Below are 19,407 nucleotides of genomic sequence, written 5' to 3'. Positions count from 1 at the left end.
ACAGGAAGTGTTAGGAATAAATTCTTCACGAAACAGATTAATAGTTCCTGGAAACTTTATAAAGCATTGCAGAAGTTTCTTCAATGTGTGGGAGTGGCACTCCAAACTTAATTGGTGTCAGCTGGAGATTCAATTAAAGGGAGGAAGTTGAGTTTGCAATTTGAGGCACAAGGAGAGCACACATACGCTGTTAGTATTCATGCTTACAGTGAGTTTGGATGTATGGTAAAGTGTGCTGCTGATACTATGAGTTTGCAGTATCAGGACAGTTTATTACTATACTGTGCCGAGGAGAGGAAGAAGGACTGTAAATAGTTTGTAGATAGTAGTAAAAGAAAATGCTTGTATAACCAAATGCTTGCATAAAGTAATTATTGACTGTGCATTCGAGTGTGACTATAGTTCTTGTCGACTGCAGCCAGGAAAACTCTGCTAGACACTTTGGGAAGCGGTTATGGTTGGTAACCTCTAACAGAAAGAGAGCACGTGCAAGCCCAAGGTCTGCTGTGACTTGTTCTCATAATGCTAAATCATGGTGTAGTGTTATATCTGAACTGAAGTTTCACTGAAAAAGTACTCTTAAGATTTACAATTTTCAGGGGATTAAATGCTAATCTTAGTTCAGGTTTTTACCATATATTCTAAGCTAGGCCATTAAGGGTGTTACACTGGGACTCATATTATATACTTGAGCCGGGGAGTGAGTGGGCAAGAGATTTGCAAGGATCAACAAATTCCTAATAAGCCAGTAAATGCTATTTTTCTAATTACACTTTTGTTACACTTCCATCAAGGATCATAAGGTATTTTTGTTGCATGCACTTTATATGGGCCTCTAATCTATGACCAGCCTGCTCTCTGGCAGCATAGAGGCAGGGTCACAGAAAGAAATCCTAGGCAGATGTAGCCAACATGATGCCCTCCAGATGTTGCAACTCCCATCATCCCTCATCATTGGTTACGCTGGCTAGGGATGACGGAAGTTGTAGTCCACCAACATCTGGAGGGTACCACATTGGCAACCCTAGTCCTAGCACATGCGAGTTACTTTTCGCCTAGGCATTTGATTTGCAGAAGCACTAATTCCATGACTATGAACAAGTGATTCAAGCACATGCCCTGAGAGAGCATGGCAACATTTTCTGAATGTAAACCAAAACATTCCAGAGAAAATCTGTTTTGTGGTTCGAGATCCAAAAATCTCTAATCACATTTCTCTGGCGGGAATCAAAGAAGCACCAGCAATTGATAAGTAAGAAATAATCTTGTGACTACTACTGGCTCAAAATCATTTAAAGTCAAATGTGACATTCACTTTCTCAAGAAGGCATCACATGCAAAGTACATATTGACTAGTCTATGTCAGTAGTTTCACACAACCACCTGAACATTACACTGAAGCAATCTTATTTATTTTTTGAAACAAAGGCAGGTAGTTGTTCTTCAGTAATTCTCTGCTGGATAATTCAGCAATTTTCTGCATTGCTACTTTGAAACCTGAAAAAAGAATTATTTTAGAATGAACAACAAAAGCAAAATAAAACTCACCATAAGGTTAACAGTGCAACCAATTTTCTTGTTCTCTGTTTCATCTCCTTTCATACAGTCCCTAAAAAAAGACAACAGTCATATTTCAAAATTTATGTTTGGGGAAAAATGGATAAAGTTTAAGACAAGGGAGAGCTGGGAGATATACAACCTAAAAATAAATTGATTTTATTATTATTAACTTATTACATTCATATCCTTCCTTCCTTCCATGAAAGAACTCAAGGCAGTCAACACAGGGTTCTCAGGTGATCACCATTTCAGACACTAACCCTACCCATGCCTTCTAGCTTTAGAATGATTGGCTCCAAGATAATGCCAAGTTCATAAAGTGCTCTGAAATGGCAAGGCATTGCTTCAGGAGAGATTAAAAACTTCATTGTGTTCTCCAGGTTTTTTTTGTTTTTGTTTAAAAGATTATAAGGGCATTCATTTAATACAATAAAGAACCAGCTATTGTAGAAAATACTAAAAAGTGACAACTTCTTGCCTTGTTATGGACTGACCTTTTTATGGCATCAATTAGAAATGACAATAGATCAGCAAATAAGCCGCAGTGAATTGTTGGATGAATGGAAGGGCTGAGAAGGGGGACAGAGACCAGATATCTAGGCTTCTTCCCCAGGAGGTAATCAGCTCCTCCACTCAGAATATACAAGTACCCACCCTGCCTACAGCCACCACAAGAAGCATTAGCATAGCTCTGGCCATGATCCCCTCCAAGAACTCTGCTTCAGACCAGGGGTGGTAGGCACTATAGGGCCAGGATGATGAATGTGAGGGAGAGGGTGATGAGAAAACAGAGTAGAGGTCAAGTGATGGGAGCAACCCTTCTGCCTCTGGATGTGCCTGACTGCAGTTGAAGCAGGAGTCCCAGAGACTTCCTCTCCTCCACCTGTACTGGTGGCAGGCTGTCAGAGTGTGGAAGCTGCTTTCCACCTGGGGGGTGGAGGGGACTGTAGGGTGTGGGCTGATGCGACAAGAGTGGGAGGAATTAGAGGTGGAGGTGCATCCAGCATTATCTCCCATGGAGAGACACATCCCTCTAGATCAGGCATGGCCAAACTTTGGCCCTCCAGATGTTTTTGGCCTACAACTCCCATCATCCCTAGCTAACAGGACCAGTGGTCAGGGATGATGGGAATTGTAGTCCCAAGACATTTGGATGGCCAAGTTTGGCCATGCCTGCTCTAGATGTAGCACTTACCTTCAGACAAGGAATTGCCATAACAGCAAGTATTCTCGTAAGTAGCTTGGGATCTCCGCCTCTACTGAAAAGCTTGGTGGATAGCCAGGAAAACTTGTTGGAACAACTTCACAGCTCACATGCCATCTTGGAATTTTGTTACTAAACTTGGACTTGTGACCTCTGGTCCTGGGACCCCACCAAACCAATCTCCCTCCCCTGGGCTCTTTGCCTTGGGTCAGGATAACAGGGCTTCAATTCCAGTTCTTAAATGATATTGGGGTGTCCCCACCCTATGACGGCCTGAAGAGAACATTGATGTTGGTGTTACCCCCTTTGAGGATGACCCTACTGCACATGGTAGAATTTGTTATCAGCAAGGCTAGGCTCCAGACTATGCCCACACTCCAGAGTCACTTAGCCAGCAATGAAACAGTAACCCAATAGTAAAAGGAAAACTTAACTGCAGGCAAAAATCATGAAAAAACAATCAGGCAGAGTATTGCACAGATGAAGTCAGACAGACAAACAAAAACACCCAGGAAAGTTAAATAATCACATTACCTGTAGTCAAGGAGACGTTCCATCAGACGAGTAACTGATGTAACAAAAGAAACACCAGTCTCTCTCCAAGTCTCTTGCTCAATCTTTTCCAGCAGGCTGTATGAAATGAAAGTGTATAAGATTTCCTTGGGAATATTATAAAGCTTCAACAGCCCCAGGAGCCATTTTAATATCAAAGTCACTTTTACATCAAACTTGAATAATTATCTTACCTGGGGTAGGGCCCAAAGAGCTGGGTTCTGATCCATGTTGCATGAAGCAAAGACAAGGAGAGTACTGAATTAAGATGGTAAGATATCACTACTTCATACCAAGGAAGTACTATGCCAAGAGTAGCGTCTGTCCCTATTCTGCTGCTAGTTGATTAAAAAATGGGCACACTATTTTCAGTGTAATCCCAAACATATATACAAATATTTCCTTTTCTTTTATTTCCCTTTCTTTTATTTTCCTTTTATTTCCGTCTATGGAAATAATTTTATAAAATAAATGTATTCATCCAGAATTGTACATGCGCTGGTTATCTCCTGCTTGGACTACTGCAATGCGTTCTACATGGGGCTACCTTTGAAGGTAACTCAGAAACTACAACTAATCCAGAATGCAGATTGGGAGCGGCTACCAGGACCATATAACACAAGTCTTAAAGGATCTACACTAGCTCCCAGTACATTTCTGAGCAAGAAAAATCACCAGCTCAGATTTAGATGTAACACTAAGCAAAGTCAGTCCCTTCTGGCCAAAAGCTACAGACACCACGCACTGTGGAGTGGCACCTGAAGTTACAAAGATAAAAACTCAGAAATAATGGACAAATCCAGCCATCTATTATGCAAATGTAATTCAAAATAGGTTAAACGCTTTGAAAAAAAGAGATATAAAAATAATTTATGAGATGGAATACGATCTCTTTGTTCATTTCATATATATATATGCCTTATTTTGATTTCCACTCTCTCTATGTGTTTGTAAAAGGTTTCCTGTAACATTAAAAGTAAGGCTTACAGCAGACTGAAGAGCTCCCGATAGTTCTCGTCTCCTTTTCCTTCCGATACCAAGCTGTCAAGCTTATCAATCAATTCTGCTTCCACCTGTATTAGAGAGGAAGAAGCTGTATTAGAGAGGAAAGACAGTAGCTGCCTTTATATATTCCAAACATCAAGGAGGCTGTGAAAATTATATTTTATGGTTCATCTCTTATGCTCTGCAGGAAGCCTGCTTTTATGAAAGGATGGATGATTTCTGCCTTCATATAAAAACATTTCCAAAGCAGCACTGACCTAATTTAAATGTAGTAAAACAATAGTTCAACCTGGAGAATAACTTGCCTCATTTGTCTCTAACACTGTCACACCACAGTATTCAAGGTCTTTTTTGACTGAGTCAAAAGTAACATGGGCTTGTTTTATTTTTGTAACACTGTCTTCTTCCCTGGGTTGCTTGTTTATTTATTTATTTATTTCTTAGTAGAACAAGTGAGGAATTAAAATAAATAAATCTATGGAACATTTATTACACTCTCTCCTTTCTCTGCACCAGTCTCTAAACCCCCACCTGCTACACCCCACTTTTTTCAGTTTCCCCTCCCACATGCTTCTCTGCAACCCTAACACTTTATCTGCTGTCTTCTATCTATGGACATTACCCTCTTCTACTCTGCTTCCACATCCTACATGGCTCTCACTGCTTCCCAAAATGAACCCCATTTTCTGTCTGCGTTGCTTCAGAGCTTTCTGATCCCATCCTTCTGTTAATCTTCCATCCTTTTCTCTCTTCACATCCCAAACATTTCTCAGCAACTCCCTCGTTTCATTCCATGTCTCTCTTCCTCCGTTTCCCCCTGCCTATTTCTTCCTCTTGCTTGCTGAGTTTGCTGGTGACAGAACACTCTTCCAGCAATTCACAAACAAGAGAATTTCAGATGCAGGTGCCTCATGCAGTGTGGTGGCAACACACTAGAAAACTGGCATCTCAACGTGCCTTGGGACTCCAGTGAGAAGCAGCAGTGCAGATACAGTGCCAAAATTATTCCCCTGTTCCCATTCCCACTTTTGATAGCTTTGCTCTAGCCTTTTCTGTTCTCATAAAAAAAAAGTGCGAAAGAGCAACCAAAATGGATTTTAGAACTCCTCCAGGAGATCTGCAAATATTGTGCGTATATTTATTTGTTCATACATGCTTAATATTTAAAAAGCTATAATGCTTCCCTTTGTAGATGTAAAACTTTCTTCCTGTAAATCAATCATGAATAAAAAAACTGTGACATTAAAAGAGCCAAAGAGACTTCTTACCTGTTTGAAGTTGCCATTTTTCCTCTGCTCCCAGTCCATCATGTCATGAAAAATTGGGATCATGATGTTACGGACCTCTGGCTGTGGGACCAGTGTAACACCGAGGAAGGGGCCAATCATTCCCGGAATAAAGTGAATTTTATGTTCACCTGGTAACAGAAAAATATGAATGTATTTATACCGTTCCCTTTGCATCTTTTCTTGCCACTCGCGTACAGACCGTCATTCTGCCAATTTAAAATATCCAATTATTCAGGCAGTGCAAGAGGTCAATCCACTTGCTTACCCTTTTTTAAAAAAAATCTGGGTGTTTTTAACATGATCACAATGTTGCATTCCAATACAATAAAAAAAAGTAAAGGTTTGAAACTTGTTGGGTCAGCATATTTTTGATTTGGATTTCTATGAGTTGTTGGCAGAGAATACTGCCCAAAGAACACATCCCTTCTACCTGACACTGGATGTCAGGACGTCACGTATTTGCCGTACAGAGCCAGTGGCGTAGCGTGGGTTGTCAGCACCCGGGGCAAGGCAAGTAATTTGCGCCCCCTAATCCTGAGTGAGCCAGGTAGGGGCAGAGAGCTGCGAGTGCGAGCGCGCCCCCCCAGATGTTGCGCCCGGTGCGGCCGGCCCCCCCTACACCCCCCACGCTACGCCACTGTACAGAGCAGAACTTGCATATTCAACATTTCAGTCACCTTGGAAAGATATAATAGTTTCACTTCTGCAGTTACGTTAGGATGTTTCAGAGGGTTTCTTCTGGAGCACTGCTGATATAAATTCAGACTACCAGCTGTTGAAACTCTGGAACATATAGTGCTGTAGTGCAGTGTATATAATTGCCCTAGACAGAAAGGAATGAGCCAAATCCCATATAGTTGATGGATGGCCAGCATGATTTAGAATAATGAAGGTGGATGAAGAATGTCAGATAGCAGATAAATTGTCTACTCTGCTGTTATAATGTTGAGTGGAATTGGAAATGAGTAGGATCTCTCTCTCTTTGCTGTGTGTGTTATTGTGATAGTGTTATAATTTTTACAGTAGAAAATATTGGATATTGTAATGGATTGTACTATTATTTTGTTTTAATTGTATTTTAAGTGGTATACTATATTTTATTGTACCATTGTATGATATACTTATATACTTATGGCTAAACGATACATATTTGGAATAAATATAGATCTTAAGTTAAGATAAAATTGGAATGCAACTTTACCTAGATTCTGCCACATACTGAACAGTTCATATGCCATCATCACCCGCATGTCACCATACCTGGAACAGAGGCAAAGACACAGACCTTGAGAGAATTAAATGCAGCAAAGTATTAGCTATTCAAAACAGGTTTTCTTTAATGGACAAGCAATATTTAGGATTAAAAGCAATGGTGTCCACGCACAAGTGGAATGGACTCTCACTCAGTAGGAATTTCCTCTCTTCCTTCCTGCAGCTCCCCCTCCTTCCATTTGCTCCAAACACTTGGGCGCAGACTTGGGGAAGTGAGGGAAGAGAAAGAGGGGAAACCCATTCAAACAACATTGGATTTGACTGTTAGATTGCATTTTATGGAATCTCAGGTCTTTCTTGGTTCTTTTTCTCATTCTTGTAATATATAAGAAATAGGGTGATAAATATGAGCCTTTTTTCTCAAACACTTGAGGATGGAAATTAAATGTCCTTACTTGTCCAGTATCTTTTTACGCTTTGCTGGAGTAACAGATTCTAGTTGCAGGCTGGGCTGATTTATAAACAAGACTGACAAACTGAAATAGGAGTTCCACACCTAGAAATCAGGAAAAAATTGATTAATCATAAAAGACAAATATGTATACTGGATGTAAACTTTGTGTGGTAGCCTTGCTAGTTCTATTCAGAGTAGGTCCATTGAAGTTAATTGCCCTGACTAACTTAGGTTCATTAATTCCAATGGGATTATCCTGAGCAGGACACAGCTGAACACATCCTTTGTTCACAAACATGCAGAAACAAATTTTACCTCCAAATCAATTTATTCTTCCAAAGGTGTTAAACGGAATCATAACATAATCACAATGGCACCAACTCAGATGTAACAATTAGTTCAAAATACGGTATATGCTGTTTCTGGAAAGAGATGCAATGCTAAGGATGTGATAATATTACAAAGGGGTTAACGGCATTCCTTACCTTAAAATCAAAATCTGTTTCTGTGAAATTCTTGTGCAGTGCAGGGGACAGAAACTGAACTGTTGTAACTATTATACTGTAATAAGAAAAGAGAATACATTGCGGAAATGTTTGTAAACACACAAGTATGCTTTATTTGAACCAGCATTTAAGTTTTTTTAGGCCATTTGTCAGACTATTGGTCTATCTAGCTCTATACTGCTTGAAAGCAGCTCTTCAGGCTTTCAGACAAGAATCTTCCCCAACCCTACTTGGAGAAGGTGAGACTGAACCCAAGACCTTCTACATGAAAAGCATGTGCTCTTCCACTGAGCTGCAGTCCTTAGTAACCTGAAGGGATGTCACAAAACAGAAGGGGACCATGACGATTTCTGTTTCTATTTCTGTTAACGACTGCGATGGCACACAAACCTGGGCCCATTTAAAGATCATAACCTGAGTGGGCACATGTTAGAGAAAAGCCTCCCTAAGGTATATCACCCCCAAACCTGCTAGAACTTTAAAGGTTACAATTTTAAAGCAGGGGTGGGTAATGTGTGGTCCTCCATATATCCTTAGACTATGACTTCCATCAGCCTAAACCAACATGGTCTATAGGCAGGGGTTATAAAACTTGTAGTTCAGCAATATTGCGGCGGGGGGGGGGGGGCAAAGAAGAAGAAGAAGAAGAAGAAGAAGAAGAAGAAGAAGAAGAAGAAGAGGAGGAGTAGTAGTAGTTTGGATTTGATATCCGCCTTTCACTCCCCTTCAGGAGTCTCAAAGCGGCTAACATTCTCCTTTCCCTTCCTCCCCCACAACAAACACTCTGTGAGGTGAGTGGGGCTGAGAAACTTCAAAGAAGTGTGACTAGCCCAAGGTCACCCAGCAGCTGCATGTGGAGGAGCGGAGACGCGAACCCGGTTCCCCAGATTACGAGACTACCGCTCTTAACCACTACACCACACTGGTTAGCCACACCTGTTTTAAAGGTTTAAAAACAGCACTGTGAATTCCAGACAAGAATCCTGCATCTAGAGAAAAAGCACACCATTTTCAGGAAAAAAACCCCAAAACATTTGATCATTCTAAATAACGTGTGTACTCACTTGCTGGTGAGCAATCTCATCACCATCCAATCCCGAGGAAAGACACTCATCTTCATCAGATTTCGAAATACGCAGAAAGTCTTTAGCAGAAATTCCTAGCAGAAAGGAAGAAACTGCCGTATTTTTCCATGTATAACATGACGCCTTGTATAAGACAACCCCTATTTTTGGAAGCCCTCAACAGTTGTTGAGCTTTTTTTGTAAGTTTGCTGAGTCATTGAGCAGCTTTTCTACGATCCCCCGCTCTGGTTGACGGAACTGGTGCCGTAATACACTGCATACTGGCACTCACCAAATACTCTTCCTAAGCCAGGAAGAGCAGGTAAGCAGCCTCCCCTCTGACATTTTCCTGCTACTGCCACAGCACCAGCCCTCACTTACTTAGCATATTAACCCATGTATCAGACGACCCTCAGTTCATCACAAAAAATATCAGAAAAAGGTCATCATATATGGAAAAATACGGTAATCAGTGGCAGAATTGTAGGCAAACAATTCTTCTATTTACTGTAATTCTATCTTTTTTGGTTGACTACTACAACACTGCTACCCATATAGGAGAGGACGGCCACCTGATGTGCCTGTGTCACAATATTCCTGTGCAGGATAGTCCTTCAGGTATTCTCGTTCTAAACCATTTAGGTCTTAAAAAGTAACAACTAGCACTTTGAATCTAGATTCATAATCAGTGAAGCCGATATAAAAGAGGAGCCACATGCTAAAAACAAATTCAAGTCAAAACTTTAGCTTTTTTCCTTTTCTTTTTACCAGCTGCAGTTTCTGATAATTTTCAAAGGCCCCTTGCAGAGTGTGCAGGAGTAATTCAACCTTGATTCAACTATGGTTTTTGTACCATGTTCAGTGCTTTCCTTCTCCAGAAACATGCCTGGCCACAGCCACCACCCCAGAATCCAGGAGGATTCATTTATTGCTAACCTAATTTTCAAGGAAATAGTAACCTCTTCTAAAAACAAGCCACATCTCTATCACTGAGTTCATCATTCTACTTATCAGAAGCAATTGTCTCTTGTCGATATTACATTTCATTTTTTAAAAATAATATTTTATTGCATTTTAACAGTAAAAAAGTTATAAAACGATATATAAAAGAAAAAACACAAGAAGAATACAAAAACACAAAAATACAAAAATACAGAAATGCAAACATTTAACATAAAACAAAAAGAAAAAACAGAAAAACTAAAATCCCTCTTTTTTAGTTTCTAAAAGTGAGAAACTACATTTCAAATTGTTAGTTCACATCTAATCTATTACTATTCTCAGGAATAGATTCAGAACCTGCACAGCCTCCCTGAACAGGAGACAGTGTTGGGTATCATTGCTATATTGATGGCATCATATTCCAAATGTCCAGAGACTTTCCCCAACTTGTTTCATGTATGTCAGAGGTAAGATAACCCCACCCAACAAGCTGGATGCTGTTGCAACCAGATTTCAACTGGCCCTCTGAGCACCCACCCAGTCTTCACTTCTGCAGGGGAAGGGAATCTGGTGCTAGGCAAAGTGTGAAATTGCAGCTCCTTCCTCTGCAAAAGAATTTGCGGCAAGAAGATCAAAGCAGAGGGGGAAATGTCTCAGCACACCTAACTTGCAAATATGTTGAAAGCCAGGCATTTTGCAATTGCAATTGCGCCTGAAAACTGCATACATGAATTTTGAAGCTACAGTTTGTGTAAAGGACCCCTGGACGGTTAAGTCCAGTCAAAGGCGACTATGGGGTGTGGCACTCATCTAGCTTTCAGGCCAAGGAAGCCGGTGTTTGTCCACAGACAGCTTTCTGGGTCATGCAGCCAGCATGACTAAACTGCTTCTGGCTCAACGAACACTGTGACAGAAGCCAGAGCGCATGGAAATGCTGTTTACCTTTCCACTGCTGCGGTACCTTTTCATCTATTTGCAATGGTGTGCTTTCAAACTGCTCAGTTGGCAAAAACAGGGACAGGGCAATGGAAGCTCACCCCACTGCACGGGTTCGAAATGCCAACCTTATGATCCGCAAGCCCAATAGGCTCAGTGGTTTAGACCACAGCACCACTTAATATGCAACAGATAAATATTGAAAATCATTCTGAAAACTTGTGATATAGTCCACTGCTGCTATTTTTCATCAGCTCTATTGGTAAAATATATATGATTAGGGTTGGTTCTTAGCTTACCTTTAATTCATCCTTGCTTTGGAAATTCTCCAGTAAATGTTGGAAATGAGTGTCAGACATCTGACGAAGTAGAGACAAAAGACAGGACACATATTCCCCCTGCCAATCCCAATGAAGAATTATTTTATTAGAATGATCACATGTTCAATTCATATAACAAAAAATACATTTGGGGTAGAGGGAAAAGGAGTAAGGGGTGAAAATGTTTCAATACTTGTGAAAGCAAAGCACATGTGTATGGATTTTAAAGTACTTGTCTTGATCATTTCAAATTAATATTTATATTTGGTAAATTCATACTGAGTAGTCTATTTTGTTGAAGAGGCATAATATCAATTAAAAAACAACATAAGAAATTATTTAGCCCAATAAATTCAGGATGGATAAAGTGAGGGTAAGAATTTGATTTGTCTCTTTTCAGTGGAAAAGGGAAAAAAAGGAATATAATTTCTCCCTGCCACCCCCACGCAGAATTTAAATAATCCAGCCTCAAATATTTTGCAATTCTCCCTAGATGGCTCTGGTGCTTTCTATAGCCTTCTCAGCATGTGATGTAATATCATTTTCTCCTCTATAAAGATTCATAATTTTGACTAATTGGAAAAAACAGGACAAATTGTATGAAAGCTTTCCACAGATAAATAGAATAATTGTATCCTTCAGTGAGGAATTACTTAGCATTTTATTATGGTGCCCACTGATAACTTTCAATTATGGCAGCCAATGACTAGCAACTAATTCACAATATAATTTATGCTCCTTTGAGTAGCTAAGTAAATGAGCGGCACAATGGTGGCTGTGCTTAACTTTACCACTGGAATGAAGGGCAAGGTTTTCAGTTTTGAAGTAGGTAAAAGTTCATGCAGGAAAGGTGGAATAAGGTGAAATGCTGTGTTGAGGGAAAGGGAGAAGGTTAGATAAGCAGGAAATAGAACCTGATTGTTAGTTACTAACAGTGATTTCAGCTGTGCACTGTGGGCAACGTTGTCCTCTTACCGCCTCCTGAGATTGTGATTTACTCATGATAGTAAGTAAAGTTTGTAAAAGTACATCCAGGAGGCTCTCCACCATCATTTCTACCTCCTCAATGACATCTGTCTCCTACAGTAAGCAGTTAAAAAAAGCAGACAGTTATCATCCTATGGAATGGAAATGGTATGCCGAAGGTATTCAGTGGGTCGAAAATGCTGCCCACACATTAATATCTAAGATGGTCCAGTTGAATCTGTAAAAGTTGCTTAATATAGATCCTTCCGCTCTTAAGAGTTTGTATCCAAACTAATTTCCGAAATGTATAACTCAAAGAAGATTTTCTTTCTTAAAATGACAATCACTACATTAACTGAATAATTTTGGAATAATCATTTTATAATTGCCATTAATTGTTATCTGTTTGATCCTGTAAAACTGAGTACACAAACTGAACCCAACATTTTCATGGACAATTTTGGAACTAATGCAGGGACTTAGTAGAATGAATGTCTAGGGCATAATGTAGTCTGAATGCTGTGTATCACCAACATAAAATCTTAGCAATTTCATGATTCTGCTAAAGTAGCAGCACAATCCTACTTTGTTCAATGGGACTATTCCCTGGTAATTGTGCATAGGATTGTAGCTTTGGGAAATCTTTTAAAGGATCAAATTTTCTTTTCAATGATAACAAAAGCACTGATGATACAACCATACAAATCTACAGTTTCACCGTTGCTACTGTGTTGTACTGCATATGCACAGTCCTCACAGGTAATAATTACATGGCAAATTCCTGCTCGACATGTCCCAAAATTCAGTATACACCTGTGGAAAGTAGGCCACAAATAGCTGTATACAATTCATAGTTCAAATTCTTAGGAGTGTAATACAAAGGCAGGCATATAATTTACCACAGAACTAGTTTTGATGATGGAGAAGATACTACTGAGGATTCCAGAGCAGATAAGCAATTCTTTTTGCTGTCTAAGGTGAAGATGAATATGATGAAGAACCACTGGTAACAAGATGCGCCGGGATTCTAGAAGTGGGAAACAAAAGGCAACATTTTCTTATGAGAGCGTTTCAGCTACTGGTATAAGAAGCCTCATTGTTATTCAAAGGCATGCATGTAAAAATGAAAAAGCTAGCATTAATAATAGACACAATAAAATTCACTTAATTGGCCCCTTTATAAACAGCATGCCAGCTTAATTAGGGACTGCCAGGAAACAAAGTTTGAGTGGAATCCATTTTTTACTAAAATTCTAATTCGAAACAAAGAATTAATTTACACAGTGTTACAAAAGACATGCATAATTTCCATTGCAGTGAATAGGATTAAAACCACGTGTGAATTGTCAATTTACTAGTGGCAATAACCTGCTGGTGTTTAATGTTGGTTCATACAGGAATGGAGTAATAGATGGCACTGGCAACTGTCTACTAGACCTTAAATAGAAATGGCACACTGGCTGCACACGAAGTCAAAACATACTGGGTGAACTAATTCAGGTTAGCTGGGACAAACCAATACATACCTTAATAATAACATTCCTCTGTCACCTACTTATTTGAACATGAGCATTGGCAAGTCAACTGATATCTTCTGTACAACACTGACAAGTGTATAGAATGTCTAGTGTGTAAAATGTTTTACAATCTTTTGCTACAGTGGCTCCCAGTATGTTTCCGAGCACAATTCAAAGTGTTGGTGTTGACCTTTAAAGCCCTAAACAGCCTTGGCCCAGTAGATGTGAAGGAGCATCTCCACCCCCATCGTTCTGACCAGACACTGAGATCCAGCGCCGAGGGCCTTCTGGCGGTTCCCTCCCTGAGAGAAGCAAGGTTACAGGGAACCAGGCAGAGGGCCTTCTTGGTAGTGGCATCCGCCCTGTGGAATGCCCTCCCATCAGATGTCAAAGAGATAAACAACTATCTGATGTTTAGAAGACATCTGAAGGCAGCCCTGTTTAGGGAAGTTTTTAATGACTGATGTTTTAATGTATTTTTAATCTTTGTTGGAAGCCACCCAGATGGGTGGGGTATAAATAAATAAATAAATAAATAAATATATCTGAGATGGCTTAATAATAATTATGCGGGGCATACCAGGAGAGGCAGTCCTGCAAGTATGAGGGTCCTAGGCCATATAGGGCTTTAAAGGTTAAAACCAGCAGCTGTGAACCAATTCTAGTTTTTGTCCACATTTAGTTGCATTAATATGTAATGAATTAGATTATTAGATGTAAATGGATTCAAATGAATAACGCTCTCTTACCCGAGAAAGAAAACAAGCGACTATCTACAGTACGAGCTATAGACTGCAATTTAACGACATCCATAGATTGTCCAATATGCACTGTACTGGGCATACTCCCAAGAGTTCCTCGCACAAACTCTGCTACTTCCTGTACTGTGAACATCTGCAAAAGCTCGTCGAATATTGCAGGGAAGGAATTTAACAGAGCAGCCTAAAAAGAAAATGAAGAAATATGAGACCTTTAATGCACAGATATAAAACATCATGGGTTTTAGGGAATACAAATGAAGCTACGTATTTGAAGGTAAAGCATGAAATCCACACTAAGGCTCCATCTCTATATAGCATTGTTGTTTCTAGGACATAAGTATATCTGGCACATTAAATCAAGTTATCTTCTGGAAGTCTGGATATAGTAGTGCATGATCATATGGGTACAGCATCTCCAACTATGGTAAGAGGAAGGAAATGAAAGACTGCCAGATTGCTCCACCTGTTTCTGGATGTTTTCAGAATGCACATTAAGAAATCTATGTTTTTATGAATTTGCTAATTTCATCTTGGATTTATGCTTTGATAGAGACCATGGAGACACTTCAATTCCCCCCAGAAGTTTATTGAAAGGTATACAAACTGTAACTTAGCTGCAACACATTATTTCACGGGGTTTTTTTCTCTCTCTTTGGGTTCAAGAAGAGAGCATGTTTATGTGGCATATATGTCCAATCATGCAAATAACAGGCACTGAAAATACTTCTATGGCAATGCAGTATTTTCAATTTGTACTCTTGTCTCTTAAATGGCTGCAAGATCTCCGAATAAGACAAAACAATCACATGGATATAGAATCCCCTCGAGTAGAATTCTGTTCATGAAATACACCCACAGGAGTGATAAGATAGAATGGGCAATATCCAACTAACTTGTTCCATCAGTACAAGATTTTCCACTTGCAAAATGGAACTTCCCTCTCTTCTCCCCTTCCTGCATTCCCTCCTACCTTTTGGAGCAGATTTGAGGAGAATGTGGGATGCGCATGGGGAGAGAAGTTCCATTGTGCAACTGGAAATATGCACCGACCTAAGTTAGTTGGATACTGTCCATTAACCAACTTTCTATTTTTTCCCAATGTCCCCAGCATTCTTTCTCCCTTCTCCCACCAACCTCTGTCTCCCAGTCCACCTTTATTCTGTGCCACATTCTCTTCCTGCTTCCGCCAGTGCTGCCCAATGTCAGTTTGCTCTTCTTAGGCAGAACAGGCAACCATCACTACTGAATCTGTCAGAAGAGGCTTCATTGGCTTGGCAAGAGGCCAGAGAGGGAGGAAAAAGGATGGGGGTGGGAGTCCAACCAAACAGCTACAGTACAGCCGGGAAGTGGGATGGATGAGTGAGGAATGGGCCGCAGGGCTGAGGGCCAAATGAAAATGTAATGAAGTCCAGTAGTGCCCCATGCTTTGAGAAACACTGATCCAGCATTTGTCCTGAGAACTTTTCCTCTTTCATTCACCAATGCAGTTAGTAAGTAAATCCAACACATTGCCCTTTAATTACCAAAATAATAATGTAAACCCAGTTTCCAGTATTTCCCACTTCTAAATGTCAGTTATACATTCTTTTACCCCAGTCTTTCTTTCATTTTCTGTGTGAACTTCAGTACTTTCCTTTCTTCCGTCCTTTTACTATCCACTTGTTTTATTTCACTCAACCCAATGTATTATTGAATTTCCTCTTTACAAGACTAAATTCTCTTCAAAGTTATTGCTGCAGTTCTCCTCCACTAGAAACAAACAAATTTCTGGTGCTCATCCAAATCTGGCATCTAATAAAATTGCTGTCATATGACCTCCTGCAATTTCTGTATGCCTGTCGGTCTTTGAATCCTTGCACAAGGAGAAAAACCTTGGGAGGCTGAAAGATGGTGTCTACACATCATAGACACCAAATCCGCATACAGCACGGATTCCGAGATCTGAGTTTTAGATAGGTAGGCATGGTCTGCAGGCAGGACAGATTCCAAGTACCTCTCATTTAAGAATTCAGCCCTGCTTCTTTATCTACCAACAAACCTGTGCTTAAACTACAATGCTATGAAGTCTGAGCACATCTGTGATCCATGGAGGTGATAAAAGGATTATTTTCGCCTGTGGCTATTGAGATCTAGAAGATTTTTGGGCAGCCGGTAGAACGGGGCGACAGGAGGTGTTCTCAAAGGATGATGTTCCAAAAAAGCATTGTACCTTCTTCCCGGAGCTAGGCAGAAGCTTCCTGAGCTTTGGGAAGTGGGAACATCCCTCCTTCCCAAATGGGAACATTTAGGGGACTATCCTAGTCCCCCTAGTCCACTGACTACACACCACTGATGCCTAGATACTCTAAATGAGGTGCCCTTGCTCATGAAACTCTCTCTCTCTCTGTGTACAATTGCTAAAGAAGTCCAACATAGTCACATCTGGATTCAAAAAAGGAATCTTCTTAAAAACAAGGAGATTGGTAAAGAAAATAAGTTGAAAAGGAAACAGAAGAGGGTCAAATCTCTCCAGAATGCTTGTTCTTAACCCTCCAGCCAACATGGCTTAACATGAATGTCCAAATGTGCAGACCCCTGGAGAGGTGATCACGGTCATTTTGCTCCTCCCTGATCATTTTGCTTCTGTGCTGAGCTGCAGTTCATGTCTCAGAGAGAGATAAACCATGTGCCTGGGTCCAGATGACATATTAAACCAAACTACAGTTTAGCTCAGTGAAGTACAGAAGCAATATGATCAGGGAGGAGCAAAGTGGTTGCAATATTCTCTCTGGAAGCTTGCTCCTCTGAGATAAGCTACAGTTTGGCTTAACATTATGTATGAACAAGGATACTTTCTCTGTTCACAGACTTTGCAGGACTTTGTAAAACCCATCAAGAATGACAAAAGACATAAGTGTATACAGGATACACAACCATTCCTCAATTATAAATTACTTCTTCTCAAAGAACAGCAGTCAGGGGATCACATTTATTTATTTGCTGCTGCAAGCTATATTTTGTTCAGTCACTAGATTGAATAAACACATCTTTACTCTGCAGCTTAATCAACTAATAATCACTGAGGGAGGAAGTTAAGGACATACTTTTTATTTGTTGAGGCCATTTTAATAGTGGCATATTGGTATAACAGAGAATTAGAAGAAAATATCAATGATGGCATTTTATTTCAATAATTTTAAGTTCTCTGAAAAAGGTTATATTTAGGTAAAATAATATACATATTTATTTAATACATTCAATTAAATTAATGAATGAATCAGTTAAGGCAATCATTCATTTGATGAACAGTTCTTTAATTAGTTGACAGTCCTAGTTTTTTTAATGTGTACCCAGCCCTTCTGCCAAAGGGCTCAGAGCACCATCACTTACAGACCTACGACAACCCTGTGAAATAAAGTTAGTTTGAGAAATAATGACCTGTTCCAAGCCTACTGATCCAACCCCACTTTAATGTTTATTTTCATATATAATACATTTCTCTGTTATACACACGTGAAAAAGCAATTATGGAAATTAAAAAGGAATCAATATTATGTAATCCAAGAACAATTGTCTAAGGTTATTCAAAATGGAATGAAGATAAATAAATGCAAATTTCCATTTCACCTTGCATCCTACATCCTTATCTGAATAATCATTTTATTCTATAATTTCTTATACCTTGGAATGTATAAGGGTCCTACAATACATTCACAAATTATATTGTTAAAATAAGAGAACAATCTGAAGCTAAATCCTGCCAAGATGAAGGCACTCCTGGTCTAAATAGAGTTGCACACCCCCTGAAGGAACAGATCAAAAGTCCGCAGGTACTCGTCATTTGAGGCAAGGGCTCCCTGCTGCAAGCTTCAGCTGGTGTCGCAGCAACAAACCATTTCTAAATTGGGAAAGCCTTGCCATGGGGATCCAAGCTCTTCTAATCTCATGTTTAGACTACTGCAATGTACATTGTGCTTCCTTTGAAGACACTCTGGAGGCTGCAGCTAGTGAAAATTTATTCCATTTGATTGTGGGCTGGTACTTCTGTACACAGTCATATAATCCCAATTTTGTAGGATCTGCGCTGGCTGCCTATATTCTACTGGTCTAATTCAGTGTTTTAGTATTAGTACTGAAAGCTCTTAATCACCTAGAACTCTAATGGGCTCTTGGAAGGTAAAAACATTTTTCCTCTCCTGGTCTTTTGAAGTTAACTCACACTAGTAGCCAAACTACTAGTTGTATGGTCTCATGCTGCTGTTCTAATACTATTTTATTCATTAGGCTTTTCTAACATCTGCTATTTTGCAAAGTTGTTTGCTTACTATGCATTTGGACACCTCTTAATATATGATAACCATATTTTGCATGATGGTTTCTGAGACCCAAGGCAAAGCCTTTGGTCTGCATATCATTTTAAACAAGATGGCACACTGACCCTTTCAAAACTGCACTGATTTGTTGGTTTCTTAAGATTTTCAAGCGATGCCAGGTACAAGGCTGCTAGTTTGTTTATAATTTTTGCTCATTCTATATTTGTGTATTGTTGGAAACTATCCTAGGATCATGGTGACATGATGAAGGGCAGTTTACAAATTTGGAGAAATGAATTAAAAGTCTGACTCAAGCCATAGGCTGGCACATACCAGCCCTTCCTTCCCCTCCTCCTACACAGACAGGAAAAGGACTTTGCCAGTGTTTACTTTCACTTTCCCCTCATCTCAACTTTGGCTTGTTTAACTAACAAGGATGTACAGTCATACCTTGAGTTACAGCCACTTCAGGTTCTGTCTTTTCGGGTTGGGGACCGCCAAAACCCAGAAGTACTGGAACGGGTTACTTCCGGGTTTCGGCGGTCGCGCATGCGCAGAAGCGCCAAATCGCAACCCGCGCATGTGCAGACGTGGGTTGCAAACGTGCATCCCGCATGAATCAGGTTTGCAACCCGAGCATCCACTGTACATAATATTTCAAACATTTCAAGGAAGTTGAGCTGAAAGATGGGCACAGACTTCTGCTAAGGTTTTGATTATTTATAACATTTCATAATATTTTTCGTTCCATTTATTATTTCAAAATGACCTAAATGCAGAAGAAACGCAAAAACATAACCAAAATAATACAACTAGATAACAACTAA

General features: G+C 39.8%; 1 protein-coding gene across 1 annotated transcript in view; it reads right to left on the bottom strand.

The window, feature by feature from the left end:
- DOCK3 (dedicator of cytokinesis 3) overlaps positions 1–19,407 on the bottom strand; it is a 141,689-nt gene that overhangs the window by 34,503 nt on the left and 87,779 nt on the right. The window contains 13 exon segments of the mRNA XM_081850458.1: positions 1,549–1,609; positions 3,299–3,394; positions 3,511–3,537; positions 4,304–4,389; positions 5,590–5,738; positions 6,812–6,870; positions 7,278–7,378; positions 7,762–7,837; positions 8,847–8,941; positions 11,024–11,122; positions 11,978–12,124; positions 12,910–13,037; positions 14,277–14,469. Of these exon segments, the coding sequence (XP_081706584.1) occupies positions 1,549–1,609; positions 3,299–3,394; positions 3,511–3,537; positions 4,304–4,389; positions 5,590–5,738; positions 6,812–6,870; positions 7,278–7,378; positions 7,762–7,837; positions 8,847–8,941; positions 11,024–11,122; positions 11,978–12,124; positions 12,910–13,037; positions 14,277–14,469 (1,317 nt within the window).

Source organism: Podarcis erhardii, assembly GCF_964252035.2.
Source record: "Podarcis erhardii genome assembly, chromosome: 2".
NCBI classification, from domain to species: Eukaryota; Metazoa; Chordata; class Lepidosauria; order Squamata; family Lacertidae; genus Podarcis; species Podarcis erhardii.
The sequence above is the reverse complement of the archived record's forward strand: the minus strand, read 5'-3'. Positions and strand labels throughout refer to the sequence as shown.